A 16,735-nucleotide genomic window follows, 5' to 3' on the forward strand; every position below is an offset into this window, starting at 1 on the left:
TCTGTGTGTCTTGGTGATGGGTCTCTTCAGGCTACGGCCCTGCAGCCGCTCATGCGCCTGCCACCTTCCAAATGCAGCGTTTCCGTGACACTCACAGCAGCCTTGCATGTCAGCCATAGTACTGCTCTGTTACACAGGAAGACGCTGCAGTTTGGAGAGGCAGGCGGCCCCAGCGTCTCCCCTGGGTGAGTTTCCCAGCTGACTTAGACCTGGCTTTGGACTCCATGCTGGTATCTTATCTAGCCAAGTCTGGGGAGCGGAAGATTCAGACCCCATATTTGGAGTCACCAATTCATCTAGTAAGCTGGACCCGCTGCATTCTGGGAGGAGGTGGGTCAGGTTGGGGGTCTTTCCGGTGCAGGGAGGCTTGATATAACACTGCATCATAAGATCCTGAGGTCTGGCCTCGGGGGAACACGGTTCAAAGGGAGGCAAAAAAAAAAAAAAGAAAAAAAAATTGCTCCTCTGGAGGCTCTCGGCCCTGCCATGAAGATGAGGCTGCACACTTCCAGGTGCCTTCAGAGAGGCAGGTGAGGGCTGAGGAGATGCTTTAGTGGGGAAATTAGTACTTGAGCAAGCGTGAGGACTTGAATTCGAATCCCTTTGTAAAGCCGGACGCTGTCACATGAGTGTCTGTAATCCTGGTGGCACAGGAGACGCTCCATAAGCTGGCAGGCCAGCTAGCCTGGCACATGCAGAGGCAAAGAGAGTGGAAAGGTGGAGTTGAGACAAGGTCTCACTATGTAGACCAGGCTAGCCTCGAACTAATGAACTTACAGAGATCCACTCGCCTCTGCCTCCTTAAGTGCTAGGATTTCAGGTGTGCCCCACCTTTAAGGCTGAACTATTTAGTAGTTAGAAAGCATGTAGTTCAAACAAGCAAACAGAATCTCCAGAAACTCTTACTTAAAACCAAAACTATACCCAGGCATAGTAGTGTACACCTCTCTAATCCTAACAAGGTGTAGAGGGGAGGGGAGATAAGCAGGAAGATCATGAGTTCAAAGCTAGCCTGGGCTATATAGCAAGATATTTCAAAAATTCCAGAGCCGTCCTCTCAGGCACAATGTGTGACTTTTCTACACTGGTGGACATCAGCCAGCTGACATCAGCCATGACATCTGTGTGCACACGGCAGCACCGCCTTCTCTCTGAAGCAATTTCCATTCATCTTTTCACACAAATGCTATTGTTCTCCCGTGACAGAGGCCCAGAGTCCTCCCAGCTCCTCAACAACATAGCCTCCTCTACATATACTCAATTTTCCCACATTTAATTTGGCCATTCTGCTCGGCCCTTGGAGGTCTATTATTGCTCAGTTCTAGAATATTCTGTGGTAAACTGCAATGTGATATACCCATGAGCTCAGAGGTTGTCACGTGATGCTGCCTTCCTCCAGATTCCCAGAGTACCTGTCCCTACCTGCCTTGCTAGAGTGAGGACATCCAAAAGGATCTGCAGCCTCTGAGCTGCCAGGACTCGGCTTCAAGAGGGCATGCATACATTTAAGCCTTAAAGGATCCGTCTTGTCCTTCAGTTGCGGCCTGGTTCCCTGGCTCTTCTGTGTCCTGACAGGAGGGCTTTCCTCAAAGTCTGGGCTCCAGCAGAGGCTAGACTGCCTGCTGCTTCGGTAGACTTGGTATGGAAAAGTGGAAGAGTTGGACCACAGGCATTTGTAGTAGAGTGCGAACTCGAGGAGACCAGGGATTCGAAGGTCCTCAGAGGAAACCAGGGATTCCATTTGGATGAGCCAATGCGCTTACATTCCTTAGCTGTCATCAGCCACTGCTGATAACTCATGTAGCCCAGGCTAGCCTCAAACAAGCTGAGGATGGCTTGAACCCCCTCTATCTCCCAAGTACTGGGGTTGTTTTTTTGTTTTGTTTTGTTTTTTGTTTGGTTGTTTGTTTGTTTGGTTGGTTGGTTTGGTTTTTAGAGACCAGGTTTCTCTGTGTAGCCTTGACTGCCCTAGAACTTGCTCTGTAGACCAGGCTGACCTCAAACTCAGATCTGCATACCTCTGCCTCCCAAGGTCTGGGATTTAAGGCATGTGTCACCACTGCCTGGCCCAAGTACTGGGTTTTGAACCCCAGCTCTCTTAATATACTTTCTGTGCGGCTTCGAGAAATTGATCTTTCTAAGCCACCTGTGGAAGCAGACACAGTAACCAGCTGTTGCAGGAATTAAATAAACCAATCCCAGGAATTGTTTAAAACTTGGATCCTGGGGAGCAGAGGGGAGATGAGGTGCATAAGCCAAAAACAGCCTCTTTTTAAAGACGTTCTCACTCTGTGTGAATGACTGCTTTCCCTGCATGGACACATTGCACCACGTGTGTGTGCCTGGTGCCCACAGAGCTTAGAAAACGGCACTGGAGTTGCGCATGGCTGTGAACCACCATGTGGGTGCTGGGAACCGAACCCAGCTCCTCTGCAAGAACAAGTGTTCCTAACCACTGAGCTCTCTGTCCAGCCCTTGATTTTTTTTGAAACAGGGTCTTACTATGTCATCCAGGCTGGCCTTGTTCCTGGGTGCTGAGATTATAGGTCAAAAATAACCTTTGAGAGCAGAGCCCATTGGGAGGTAATTTGGGGACTCTATCTCTACTTGCTTTTCAGCATACATGCCTGATATCTATTTTAGTGGGTTTCTTTGGCGGGAAGGGCTTCTTTGTTGAGGCAGTCTCTCTATGTAGGCTGGCCTAGAATTCGCTATGTAGACCAGGCTGGCCTTGAACTCCCAGAGATCCGCCTGATTCTGCCTCTTGAGTGCTGAGGTTAGAGGCTCACTGGGCTCACTCCCAGTTAAGATTTTTTGTTGTTGTTGTTGTTGTTGTTGTTGTTGTTGTTGTTTAAAAAGAACAAAAAACAACTAATCACTTCTGGACATAATTCAAATGCTGTTAAATGCCGTGCATGTTTTCAGGACATTCACAAAGCAATGCAGTCATCCCTGTTACCCGAGCCCGGTTTGGGTTTTTAACCAGAGGCTAGTGAGGACGGTCCCCCTTCCTTTGGATCAGAACCTGGCTGGCGGTGGCCGTTCAGCTGAGTCACAAGGCGGGTGTCCGCGGTGATCCCGGGACTTACGTTTGGCGCCCCCTAGCGAGGCCTGAGCGCGGCCGAAAAACCCCACCCGCCGCCGCTCCGGGGACCGCGGTCCACCGCCACCCTGGAAGCTTCTGGGGTCCCGGCTCGCAGTGCACCCGCCTGCCACTGAGTCACTCCGGCTGCCCCTCAACTACTCTCCCACTCCCCGTGTCCAAAAGAATGACAGCTTGTGGGAAACGCGGCCGTGTGACACAGTAGTGTCGGAAGACCCGAGTTAGAACCCTGCCTGCCCCAGCTGCAAGGTTACTCAGTCTCTCCTCAGGTATGAGAAAACTGGGTAGCTGCACTTCAGAGACTATCCCGTAAACTCCTGGGGCTGGAGTTTAGAAGCCATCCTATTTAATTACCCAGCTACCAGAGGGTGTTGAGGCCCTCCCTTACGCAAGGAGCTCCCCAGAAACTCAAGCGCCAGTTCCTGAACAGTTTTGCCATGAGCGGGACCCAGGCAATGACAGACGCCTATTGTGTCTTCTCTTTAGCAAAAAAACAAAACACAGCCCCAGAGTGGGGACCCGCAGTCCAGGGAGGTTCCTGTGTCCCTTGGGAAGAAGGTTGGATGCTCTGGGAGTTGGGAAACACCAGGGCTTCTCTGGAGCCTGAAAAGGAGTTCTCACCAGGGAGCGGCTAATTGGTATTTGTAGACTTCTCCTGCAAGTCAGTCCCAGGCAGGGAATCAGGCCCCAGCCCCAGTGCAATTGGGAACCTTGCTCCCAGGGTGGCAGGGTGGGAAGCCAGGGGGCATCAGTCAGGTGTCTTCCAAGTCTGTCACGTTCCTGGGGCACCTTGCCTGTCTGGGATCCCCATTCTGCCCACCTTAAAGGTTTCTGGTGAGCTCAGTCACTCTGTCATGGAAAGGAGCCCAGGGAAAACGTCAAACATGTTGAGGAGATCAAGCAGAGAGAGCTCCAGAGGGCTCAGTGAGGGGTCAGTTGCTGAGGATTCCCTTGTCCACCTGAGATGTCAAATGGCCTGTACAGAAGACTGGCACTCTGCTGGACAGAAGGGCCGATGTCTTCCAGCTGGGAAGTCCTGTTCTTTGGAAACAGAAAGGCCTGGGGCTTCATCTGCACATCCCTGAGCCTCCGAAGGTCTGGGAAATGTATGTGTCAGGATGAACACGGCGATGTCAACAGGGATACTTATCTGAAAGGAGAGCCTACAAGGGCACCCCAGGGTGAATAATGCCCCTCTCTGGCAGGTGCCTGGTAAGCACTTCCTGATGCCAGGTCTTGGGGCTCTGAGCCATCAGCCCAGGCAGGTGCCCCATGGGGCTCTTCTGCTCTGTGTCATCAGTGTGGATCATAAAGTTCAGGAAAGGGTCTCTCCTTTTGCTCTCCAGGGATCGGTTCTGGTCCCTCAAGGATGTTCCAGAACATTCTTTCCTTTTCTCACCATCCCTCTCTCCCTTCCTCTTCTCCTCCCTTCCTTCTGCCTTTCCTATGCTTCAGATGGAACATGGGGCCCTGTACATGCTAAGCTGGTGTTCTACCACAGAGCTACATTCCTGTCTTGGCTTGGTTCCTAGGTCCTGGAACCCCAAGCTGACCCAGCCTTGCCATGGAGGGTATGAAGAAGGAGCAGAATCCTGAGGACACCTGCCCTCCCAGGGCTGGGGGACTTCCCTACTTACTCAGTTTTTCCTATTCCCCACAAAGGAAAATAGTGGCCCTTGAGATGTGCGCAGTTTATTTATTTTACATAGTGAATAGTAGCCTGTGTTTTTAAGATGACTTAATTTCTGCACAGACCCCTGTAATTCATCCCACTTCCGGAGGGTGTGACTGGCCCTCTAATCCTGACTGGAGGTCGGGGGTGTGTGCAGGGGCAGAGGGGTCGTTAGGAGCCAGGTATGGCATGGATGGCGGTGTGTGAGTGCGCTGAATGAGACAACTGGGCCGTCAGACACGCCCTGGACCATCATCCCCAACTGGTAAACTGCAGGCATCCCCCAAATGCTTGGGTGATGCTTGGCTCTCCAGCTCCAAAGTTGGAACGTATAGAAACTTCTAGAAATAGCTGGAGACAACCCACCATAGAAAGCAAGCCGAAGTTCACATTGAGAATACAGGGAATATGGCCATACCACCCTGAACGTGAGTGATCTCACTTGATCCTGTAATCTAAGAAGGGTCTGGGCCTGGCTAGTGCTTGGATGGGAGAATACAGGGAGAGACTATAAGGCAGGGATTCTTGCTTACAACTCATTTACTTTTAAATTATTATTATTATTATTTGGAGGATTATTGAAGATATACTGGAGAGGGTGCTGGAGAGATGGCTCAGTGGTTAAAAGCACTGGCTGCCCTTCCAGAGGACCCAGGTTCAATTCCCAGCACCCACATGGCAGCTCATAACTGTTATTCACAGCAGTCTGTAACTCCATTTCCAGGGGACCTGACACCCTCACAGACATTCATGCAGGCAAATACCAATGCACATGAGATGAAGATTTTTTAAAAAGAAAACATACTGGAGAAGAGACAGGTCTGGTGATGTAAACCTGAAATCCTAGCACTCAGGAGCCTGAGGCAGGAGGATGGAGAGTTTGAGGCTCACCTGTGTCTCAACAGTAAAATGAAGGGTGAGGAGATGGCTTAGTGCATAAAGTGTTTGTAGCACAAGCGTCAGGACCTGAGTTCTAGTCCCTAGAACCCACATGAAGCGGGACATGTGTCTGTAAACACACCGCTCCTACAGCCAAATGGGAGACAGAGACAGGAAACGGCTGAAAGAGAGGACCTAGCCTGGTGTCCGCAGCAGGAAGAAACCAGGAGACCCTGCCTCAGTTAATGTAAAACAGACAGACAGACGCCCAAGGTTGCCCTCTCGCTTCCACCATATACTAAAGCACCTAAGCACACATAAGTGACATTCACACATACAAGTGTGTGTGTGCACTCACACACACACACAATGATTAAAAAGATAATATATTATAAAATAAAATAAGTGGTGAGTGGTGGCTCATGCCTTTAATCCTTACCCTTGGAAGGCAGAGGCAGGTGGATCTCTGTAGCTAGAGTTTTCCTGCCTTGCCCACAGTCAGGACAAATCTCTGTCACCCGCCAGTCCCACGGCCACTCAGACCCAACCAAGTAAACACAGAGACTTATATTCCTTACAAACTGTATGGCCGTGGCAGGCTTCTTGCTAACTGTTCTTATAGCTTAAATTAATCCATTTCCATAAATCTATACCTTGCCACGTAGCTCGTGGCTTACTGGCATCTTCACATTCTGCTTGTCCTGGCGGCGGCTGGCAGTGACTCTCTCCACCTTCCTGTTCTCTCAATTCTCCTCTCTGTTAGTCCCACCTACACTTCCTGCCTGGCCACTGGCCAATTTATTTAGTGTTTTATTTATTGACCAATCAGAGCAATTTGACATACAGACCATCCCACAGCAGATCTCTGTGAGTTTAAGGGCAGCATGGTCTACAGATCGAGATCCAGAACAGCCAGAGCTATGTAGTAAGACTCTGTCTTGAAAAATAAATGAATGAAAGAAAGAAAGAAAGAAAGAAAGAAAGAAAGAAAGAAAGAAAGAAAGAAAGAAAGAAAGAAAGGGAAGGAAGGAGGGAGGGAGGGAAGGAGAGAGAGAGAGAGAGAGAGAGAGAGAGAGAGAGAGAGAGAGAGAGAGAGAGAGAGAGAAGAAAGAAAGGGGGCCGGAGAGATGGCTCAGAGGTTAAGAGCACTGGTTGTTCTTCCATAACGGCCTGAGTTCAGTTCCCAGCACCCACATGGCAGCTCACAACTGTCTGTAAGTCCAGTTTCCGGGGATCCAAGACCCTCACACAGACATACATGCAGGAAAACACCAATGCACATTAAGTAAATAAAATGGTGAAAATAAAGAATACAAGTTGAACAAGCCACGGAGAGCAAGTTGGTAAGCAGCATTCTTCCCCGGTCTCTATCTCAGCTCCTGCTCTGACTTCCCTCGATGATGAACTATGATGTGGATATTTAAGTCAAATTGAAAAAAAAAAAAAAAGAAAGAAAAGAAAAGGTGGACAGTGCCTGAGGAGCAACATCTAAAATTGGACCTCTGGTCTCCACTCTGAGCACATGCATACATGAGCATGCGCACACATGAGCACATGCACCCTCTTGTGTGCTGGCATGCACACGTGCACTCTCTCTTGCACACACACAGAGGCGCGCATACACACACCAATAAATTAATAAAGTGGAATACCTCTGTGTTGAATAAAAATTCCAGAACAGCCAGAGCTTTTATACAGAGAAACCCTGTCTCACAAAAACCAATGGGAAAAAACTTGTAATTTTAATGTAAGTCATAGGGGGTGGTAGAAAAAAATCCCTAGAGCTTATTGTATCCTGGTTGTTTTTGTTTTGTTTTTCAACTTGACTGAAGCTAAAGTTACGAGAAGAGAAACCACAGTTGAGAACACGGCTCCATCAGAGTGCCCGTGAGCAAGTCTACGGGGTATTTTCCTGATTGATGATTGGCGTGGATGGACCCAGCCCGCTGTGGGCAGCGCCACCCCTGGGCAGATGGTCCTGGGTTGTATAAGAAGGCAGTGAGCAAGCCGTGAGGAGCAGGCCAGGAAGCCTCATTCCTCCATGGCCTCTGCTTCAGTCCCTGCCTTGAGCTCCTGCCCCGACTCCCCTCCGCGACGTGTGACCTGACAGCTGAACAATGAAATCAACGCTTTGGGTCCTGGTGTTTTCTCACAGCAGTAGAAACCCAATTAAGACAAAGTGAACTGAATCTCCAGGTAGAGGACTGTGCAGCCTTGGGGAAGCAGAGATATGCGAACGGAACTGCCCTGTCATCCAGCCCCTTCCCCTGTCCCCATGGTGTCCCTTTATCCTACCCCTCTTTGCCCAGCCATGCAGGCCCCTGCCTCTAGTATACTTGTGGATTCTAATCTCCCTGCCTAACTGTGGTCTAGCTTTGAAAGCCAATCTACCATTTTCTCAGGTACACTTTCCTTGCCATCTGCTCTACTCACGATCTAGTTGTGGACTTTGAACTTTCCCCTGGACCGTGGCTGTTGCTCCCATGCCAGCCTGCATTCTTTTGCTCCCATTAACCCTGCACACTGCTGCCAAGATCACCTCAGGGCACCTCTTTGGTGCTGTCCCTGCTAGTGAGCAGAGTCTAAACCAACCACTTCACCCTCCTCCAGACACGGCTGTGCCCTGCAATTTACTCTGTTCGTCACTGGCTGGGTGGACCCAAAGGGGCTGGAAGAGGGTGCTGGCAGCAGCAGCAGCAGCAGCAGCAGCAGCAGCAGCAGCAGCAGCAGCGTGTCTCCCTGTCTGGATGCAAGGCAGGAGGCTATCTATCTATCGTTCAGAGGGAAGATGGTTTGCTCTGCAAAAGCACTCCCTTGACGTTGTGCCCATTTTCCCTGTGTGGGGGCTTGGCATCTAGCCCAGTTGACAGACTGCTTACCTGGGGTACAGAAGCCCTCAATTCCACTCTCAGCACTGCATGAACACGGCGTGGTGGTGACTGGTTTCTGTAAACCACCCAGGAGGTGGAGGTTCAAGGCTGTCTCTGGATGCATAGCTAGTCTGGGGCCAGCCTGTGCTACCTGTGACCCTGTCTCAGAAATCAATGAAAGGAGTTCAAGAGTCAGAGACAGGAGCTGAGATTGGAGTAGGGGTATGGCTTCCTGAAAAAAGATATAGGCTTGGGGGCTCAGCAGTTAAGAGCACTGGCTGCTCTTCCAGAGGGACCCAGGTTCAATTCCTAGCACCCACATGGCAGCTCACAACTGTCTGTAACTCCAAGACATGACAGAGACATACATACAGGCAAAAAACAACAATGCACACAAAATAAAAATAAGTACAATTTTTTAAATACTTAAAAAAATACATATTCAGTATTAACATAGCTGACAGCCAGGCAAGCCATAGTCCCAACCATTTGGAAGGCTGAGACAAAAGGCTCCCTTGAGCCCAGGAGTTTGGAGAGTTGGTTTTGCAGTCAGTTGGCATTCACGGGGCAAGGCCATTCACTATTTCCTGACAAGGGAGGTGCTGTTGGACTACCTACTTGTCAGTGCCATGGAAAGAGTAGGGACTGACCGACCATAAGTCAGCTGCTTCCTCTGGTGGTTGTGAATATGAGCTAATGAGATGGCAGATGATGGGGATATTGAACACTCAGTGAGAGTGAGCATCAGTCTTCTGGATGGGAAGTGGGGAAACTGAGGTCCTCCTACTGTGACTTGGGGGAGGGGTGCCTCTCTCATTGTCCCTAAGAGGTCAGGTCCCTGGTCTCAGCATCCCATCCATAACTCTCTCTCTCTCTTGCCTTATTTTTCTTCAGGCTTTGAACCAGTATGGCTGAACCTCGACAGGAGTTTGACACCATGGAAGATCATGCAGGGGGCTACACTCTGCTCCAAGACCAAGACGGAGACATGGACCATGGCTTAAAAGGTCAGTGGACAGCCATGCACAGCAGGCCAGCCACAGTGGGACACAGTCTGTGTCGGCTTCAGCAAGGGCTGGCAAGAAGGGTTTAAACCATAGTTTTTATTTATTTATTTTTAAGAAACATCACTGCAATTCAACACAGTAGGGGTCTCCTCATTACCATCAAACTGTAGTTTTTAAAGGAGGGATTCATACTACGTAGTATTAGATCATTAGGAAAGGGACCTCTCAATTTGAGTGGGCTAAGAAAAGTCAAAATGTGAACGTGTTTGAAAATTCACTTCTGCAGATAAGGTATTTGGAGGAGAGGTTGTCCTTCTCGGCTCTAAAGGAGCCTCTTCAAGTCCTTAGCTACACAAACCGCCCATCTGGACTCTATCGGGCGAGAACAGGTTACTCTGGGATTCTGAGTCTATCCACACTAATGAACTGCACCAGGAGTGGAACGTGATGGCGCTGGTCTGTAATTCCAGTACTCAAAAGGCAGAGGCAGGAGGATTGCTGCAAGGCCAAAGCCAACCTGTTTTATGTAGTGAGTTCCAGTTCAGCCAGGACTACATGGAGAGATCCTGTCTCCGACTGTCTCAGAGGGATGGCTCAAAGGTCCAGAGCACCTGCTGCTCTTCCATGGGACCTGAGTTGGGGTCCCAGCACCCACATCCATCAGCCCACAGAATCTGTGGTCTCCAGCTTTGGAGAACCGACACCCTGTACCTATATGGCATTCACAGATTCACACACATATGCATAAATAAAAATAATAGAAGTAAATTTTTAAAGCACTTCTCAAATTTAGTTTCATTAATTAAAACTGCAGTCTGTAATGTAGTCTTCTGGCCACATTGACTTGGCCCGACCTCTCCTCCTCCAAACTCACTGGGGGGGGCGGGGTGCTTAGACACACACACACACACACACACACACACACACACACACACACACACACACACACACGTTCTATGCTAACACTCTCCACACCGCCTTGCAAGACAAAAATCATCTATATTAATACAAAGTTCATCTATATTAATACACCACACACATTCACACACACACACACACACACACACACACACACACACACAAAGTTGCTACCCCTTGGAAGGTGCTGTGAAACAAGTGTGTTGCCCTACCCATAGCTCCCCCCAAAAGCCAAAGAAACCTAAGAGATTTTCATGAAATTAAATCTTGCCTCTGGGGGTTTAGAATGAGCTGTTTGTAGGTGTGCAGACAGCTCTGACTCAGCAGAAAGTATCACAGTGCTAACAACAGTTCAGATAGTGACAAAAGACTGTTTTGAATAATGGCAGGGGCCCACACGCTGAATACCGGAACAGAGAGGGTGTCTAAGTGGATGCTAAACGTTGGAATAGGACTAGATCCAGCCAGAGAGGCTGTGGAGTGAGGGAGGTGGTCCCACACACTCATGAATTAAAAGGTGCTGATGTTTACACTTCCCAAGTCTTTGAATGGGGGCTTCTTCTCCCTCTTCCCTCCCTCTGAGGATAATGTAAATGATGAGGATGGGCGTACAAAGTGACTCTGAGCCCAGCCTAGGATCTGTGAGACACTGTGATAAAGAAAATATAAAACAGGTCCTTCTTTGGCTGTGCTTGGAGTGAGCCTGTGAAGCATTTCATCCCTCACTGTATTTGAACTCCATCTGTCTTTCTTTGTGTTCTGCTTTGCACATAGAACCAGCCACCCCCTCCCCATCACCCTAGGACCCCAGAATATCACTGTTGCCCCAAGGGACAGCATCTGTCTCCAGTGAATGTCCCAGGAGCCCTGCAGCCTAGCAAGTGCCATCCATGCTCAGTGCTCCCCACCCACTGGTTCGCCATAGCCCTGGTCAGACTTCATATAATGTCCTGTAGCTCCCTGGGGACCCCGCACTGTCTCACTTAGTCTAGACCTCCTTGACACAAACCTCAGGTTTACCTCCAGCAGTTTTGTGACCTGAACACGCTCCCTCTTTGTCCAGTTGTCCATCATCAAGGACAGAGAGGGTCTTTCTCCACATTGCCCCAACTGTCCTGGTACTCACTATGTAGCCCTTGTTGGCCTCACACTCACAGAGATCCCCCTGCCTCTGCCTCCCGATTGCTGGGATTAAAAGTGTGTGCACCACCGCACCCAGCCCAAGGGCCATTTCTCAAGCATGGCCCTTAAGGCCCTCGCCCGTGTGCATACAGCCGGCTCGCCGAGAGTGGGTCTCAGTCTTCATGTGGTTGAGAAAACCAGCCCTCGTGAGTGTATGGCCTCCATCTTCAAGCTCTCTCGTGTATCAGGAAGATATGTGCCTAGCTAAGCACAGCGCTGCCCTGAATTCTGTTTTCAAGGACAGCAGATTGAATGGGCTCCAGGTGGGACCCCTCTTTGCCGGAGAGTGGGTGCTCAGACTGCACCTGATGGGGGTGTTAATCTCTTGTGGAGCATGAGGTGATACTGAACGTTCCCCCATGGCCAGAGTCCATTTGTCCATCTGATACAGAGGACAGCTGGCTCTTGGAGCCTCTGGAGAGTCCCAGTCAACATCTGCACCATAACAAAAAAGGAAGAAAAAAAAAAGAACCTTCCTATTGATACACAGGGCTGTCCTGAGCCCTTCATACCAAGGCGAAGACAGAGCGGCAGAATGGCCGTCGCCTATGAAGGGTCTCACACGCCCTTTAAGCACAGCCCCGGTTACAAAAGCCTAGGAGAGGTAGCAGAGAAAACCCTTCAGCCAATGCAGGCATGGAAACGGGAACTTCTCCTGCACGGAGGTGGGTGAGTTTTCTGAGCTGAGCGCTGAGGCGCTGTGACCCAAAGCCTGAGATGCCACAGGGGAGGGCTTTCTGAGCCTGCAGGAGCATGCTTTCTAGATCAGCTGCCAGGTTGTCCTCAGTTGGACCTGGGTGATTAAAGGCTTTGTCTTCTCCCACCCAGGAGCAGACACACATCACCCACATCTTCCTCCAGGGACCGCAGGAGTGGAGTATGGTTGTGTCGGGGAGGGGGGCATGGGGGGGCGGAGAGGAGGCTGGTCCCTTCATGGTTCGATCATAAAGCTACAGTATCCACACTGAAGGTTCCTCTTGAGGTCTGAGGGCTCACTGTATATGTTCCAGAGTCTCCCCCACAGCCCCCCGCCCATGATGGATCGGAGGAACCAGGGTCGGAGACCTCTGATGCTAAGAGCACCCCAACTGCTGAAGGTGGGGCCTCCCTACTCCCCCCACGCCCTTCAGCCTGGTCCTTACCTCGCTTTGAGCTACCCCTCCCGGCTGCATCCGCTGCTTCCTGTCCTGCTGGCTGAGATACGCTTACGCAGTGCTTTGCAGGGCAGTGCTTTGGGAGCCGGGCCCTGCTTCTGTGCCTGGCTCAGCAGTGTGCACTTTGGGCATCATCGTGTGTGCGTGTGTGTGTGTGTGTGTGTGTGTGTGTGTGTGTGTGTGTGTGTGTATGTTCCATGCTTGGAGAAGCTGGGCTGCGCGGCACAGTGGGGCTCACGCACAGCTCAGGAGGGTTCCCATCCTGTACCCACTACCTTCCATGACCCCCTCATTTCTTTCAGGGATCAACCAGGGCCCAGAATGCTCAGTTGGCTGAGGAGGGAGGCAGGTCAGACATCTCCCTGCTCATGTGTTAGGAATGGTTTTGGTGTGGCGTCTTCATTTCTTGGGTTCTGGACTTTGGGCGTGGAGTTTGTTTTCTCTCTTCTAATCCATCCACTCCAGATATTTGGTGTCTGGTCCTTTGGTTGTCGTGAAGCTGCTTGTCTTTTTCCTGAAATGCTCCTTGGTCTCTCTTGCTTCCCATGTGGGTCAGTCAAGACTATACCACATTTCACCTGGCAGTGGTGGCACATGCCTTTAATCCCAGCACTTGGGAAGCAGAGCCAGGCGGATCTCTGTGAGTTCGAGGTCAACCTGGTCTACAGAGTGAGTTCCAGGACAGCCAGGGCTACACAGAGAAACAGAGAAACCCTGTCTCGGAGGTGGGTGGGGGTGGGGGTGGGAGAAAAGACTACCATATTTGGCTGCAGAAAGCGGAAAGACCTCCTAACTGAAGAGGCTTATTTGCCTGCCTCGCATCATAAGACGTCTGCATATGCGTACAGGCCCCCCCCCCACGGTCATTTATGTGCCCCTTACTCATCTTTGGCCATCCTAAGTGGTTGGACTGTCGCTTCATAGTTGAAAGATGGCTACTGCTCCCAAACACTGTGTCTGCCTTGGAACCAGGAGCTATGGCTGGAGAGATGGCTCAGAGGCTAAGAGGTGCTTACCACACAAGCCCGGTGACCAGTGTCCAATCCCCAGAACCTGTGGAAAGAAGAAAACAGATGGGGGCTGGAGAGATGGCTCAGTGGTCAAGAGCACTGACTGCTCTTCCAGAGGACCCAGGTTCAATCCCCAGCACCCACATGGCAGCTCACAACTGTCTATAGCTCCAAGATCTGACACCCTCACACAGGCAAGATACCAATGTACATAAAATAAGAATAAATAAGTTATTTTAAAAAGAAAGAAAACAGACTCCACAAAGCTGTCCTTGAAACTCCGTGTTATCATGGCCTGTGCCCACATAGACACATTATGCACATGTTCCATAGTAATAAATGAAAGCTGGGTGGTAGTGGCACACACCTTCAATCCCAGCACTTGAGGCAGAGGCAGGTGGATCTCTGAGTTTGGGACCAGCCTGGTCTATAGAGTGAGTTCTGGGATAGCCAATGCTACACAGAGAAACCCTGTTGAAAGGAAGAGAGAGAGAGAGAGAGAGAGAGAGAGAGAGAGAGAGAGAGAGAGAAAAGAAGAAGAAGAAGAAGAAGAAGAAGAAGAAGAAGAAGAAGAAGAAGAAGAAGAAGAAGAGAGAAAGAAAGAAAGAAAGAAAGAAAGAAAGAAAGAAAGAAAGAAAGAAAGAAAGAAAGAAAGAAAGAAAGAAAGAAAAGAAATCTTAAAAAAGAAAAGAACCAGTGCAAAACAAAGTAGCCAAAAAGACCCCCAAAGCGCCAGATATGTTGCAGAATTAAGAAAACGAGAACTTTCTTTAAGTCCAACCTGGCAGTTTCCACTTTCATTCATTGGCCAGAACTGGGTCTCTGGCCAGCAAGGCTGGGATGTTGGGCATCTTTTTTTTTCAACCTATTGAGTAGAAGAAATGAAGGAAAAAGGACATTGAGAATGACTTTTAACTAACTGTCCATAACACTGTCCCTCCGTCTCTCTAACCGCCTGAGGAGGTCGGAACGTCCACTCTGAGCCCTTCCTGCAGCCCGGCCCATTGTTCGGAAGTTCTGTTACAGAATGAGAATTTGGCCTCCGCATCTCCCCCAGCATCTGCCTTTGGATAAATTCAGAACATGGCTGTCAAGCTCCTGCCATTGGCTTGGTATGCTGGCTCATCCCTGGAGGATGCAGGTGGCATGGCCCTTAGCCTGGTGAGAACATCCTGGCCAGATTCCCTTTGCCCTCCTGAAAACCAGTGATGCAAGACATTTCCTGCTCATCCTGTTCGGACAGTTCTGCAAGCTGTCTGCCACCCTGAGGAAGGCTAGAAACTCGATGCTAAACCCGGTGCCGGCTTCCCAAACACGGCTTTCAGTACTGTCAGCACTGTCCTGGAAGAAACTCCCCCTCATGCAGTCTGGACCTGTACATGCGTGGGTCCCACATGCCTCACTCTCGCCCTCGGGGAGGGAGGTAGCCTGGGCTGCGCTTTGCTAGCAGTTTTATCGGCACCAGAGAGGATCGTAGTGAAAATGGCCTTTGTGGACTAAGCTGTCTGGAATCCTGGGAATCTCTTAGAGCTGGCCACTCCTTAGGTGTGTGTGCCGGGCATGCACGGTGGAGAGGCAGAGTGCTCCAGAGGACTTCTGAGCCGAAGTGTTTCCCTTGAAGAGATGCCGCCCCCAGCTCCTAGCCTGTGATCCCTATCTCTTGCCTCCGCTAGAAAGCTGGACTCTGGACAGAACCTGGCCTGGTTGTTGCCACATATGGAACTCTGTGCCTTTTAATTGGGTGTTAGGAGGTTGGGGAGGCAGGGAGTTAAAACTGGTAGAAGTTTTTAAGGTCACCAAGAGATGGCACTCCTGTTCTGTAAATGCAGAAACAAAGGCTTAGAGGTGACAGAGTGCTTGCCCCAAGCCTCACAGGAAAATCACGGGCTCACTCTCACCCTCAGCTTCCTCACACTGCCTGGGTCCCAGCTGTGGGCACCCTGCATTGCCATAAAGATCACACAGCTGCCTTCAGGGTTTCATCAATTCTCTTTAGGGGACCCCCCCCCCCAATCATGCTATGTCCTTGTAGTGCTTACATGGCCCCTCTAGGCTTTCCAGGCAGGTGACTTGCTGCCTCACTTCTGATAACGTACTTCCTGGGGAAATGGGAGGAGAACTGTGGCCCTGCTTCGAGCTGGCTTTTCTTGCATGTGGCTGGCAGGCCCTGTCCCTGCACTGCCCCTGTGTAAACAGGAGGGTGACTATTGGTGGTTTCCAGACGTGACTGCGCCCCTAGTGGAAGAGAGAGCTTCCGACAAGCAGGCTGCTGCCCAGCCCCACATGGAGATCCCAGAAGGAACCACAGGTGAGGGTGACGCCCAGAGCCCCAGGGCCGCCAGAGCCCGGCAGACCTGCCTTGCACAGGTCATCCTCATAGCCAAGTGAAGCAGATATGTAAGTGACTCGGACTTCTGGGGATCTTGGCTAGTTAGCAGTGGCTGCCTTGGACTCTAGCTGCTTCCCACAAGGGTGTAGAGTCCTCAGATTCCTACTGGATCCTGCCTCAGTCAACATGTCAATTAGAAATGTTCTCAGCAAGATTCTCTGGGGAAAGAGAGGATAGACCTCTGCTGTCCTCACACTTTCTCCAGTTCCAGCTGTAGCAAGTAGCAGGGCGCCCTCAGGGAACAGTTTGCCTTTGGAGCGCCCAGCATGCCATTGTGACCACATAGCTGGATCTCTTTGAAGGTCTAATGGGCGGGTCCTGGAGTTCAGGAGTGTGACCACACGTCCTGCCTTCCAACCCTGTCTCTGTATCCTGTGCTACCCATGGGGATGATGGAGGCATTGGTCACCAGACAGCACACTGGCCTAAAACGGGCTGGGCTTGGGGCTGCTCAGTCACTCATAAGTCAGCCTGTGTCACATCCCAGAGCCCTGGATCGCCTTCCCCACATGTCCTCTTCCAGGGGCTCACAAAAAACTCCAGTGTGATAA

General features: G+C 50.5%; 1 protein-coding gene across 14 annotated transcripts in view; it reads left to right on the forward strand.

The window, feature by feature from the left end:
* Positions 1–16,735, forward strand: part of Mapt (microtubule associated protein tau) — a 102,153-nt gene that overhangs the window by 44,443 nt on the left and 40,975 nt on the right. For 5 of the 14 annotated variants that reach the window (XM_006970544.4, XM_006970540.4, XM_006970542.4 and 2 more), the window contains exons 2-4: positions 9,419–9,531; positions 12,642–12,728; positions 16,017–16,103. In XM_006970544.4, the coding sequence (XP_006970606.1) occupies positions 9,432–9,531; positions 12,642–12,728; positions 16,017–16,103 (274 nt within the window). In that variant the 5' untranslated portion in view covers positions 9,419–9,431. The remainder of the gene's footprint in view (positions 1–9,418; positions 9,532–12,641; positions 12,729–16,016; positions 16,104–16,735) is intronic. The other 9 variants (XM_006970545.4, XM_076543516.1, XM_042282946.2 and 6 more) reach the window with 2 other exon arrangements.

Source organism: Peromyscus maniculatus, chromosome 8, assembly GCF_049852395.1.
Source record: "Peromyscus maniculatus bairdii isolate BWxNUB_F1_BW_parent chromosome 8, HU_Pman_BW_mat_3.1, whole genome shotgun sequence".
Classification (NCBI taxonomy): Eukaryota; Metazoa; Chordata; class Mammalia; order Rodentia; family Cricetidae; genus Peromyscus; species Peromyscus maniculatus.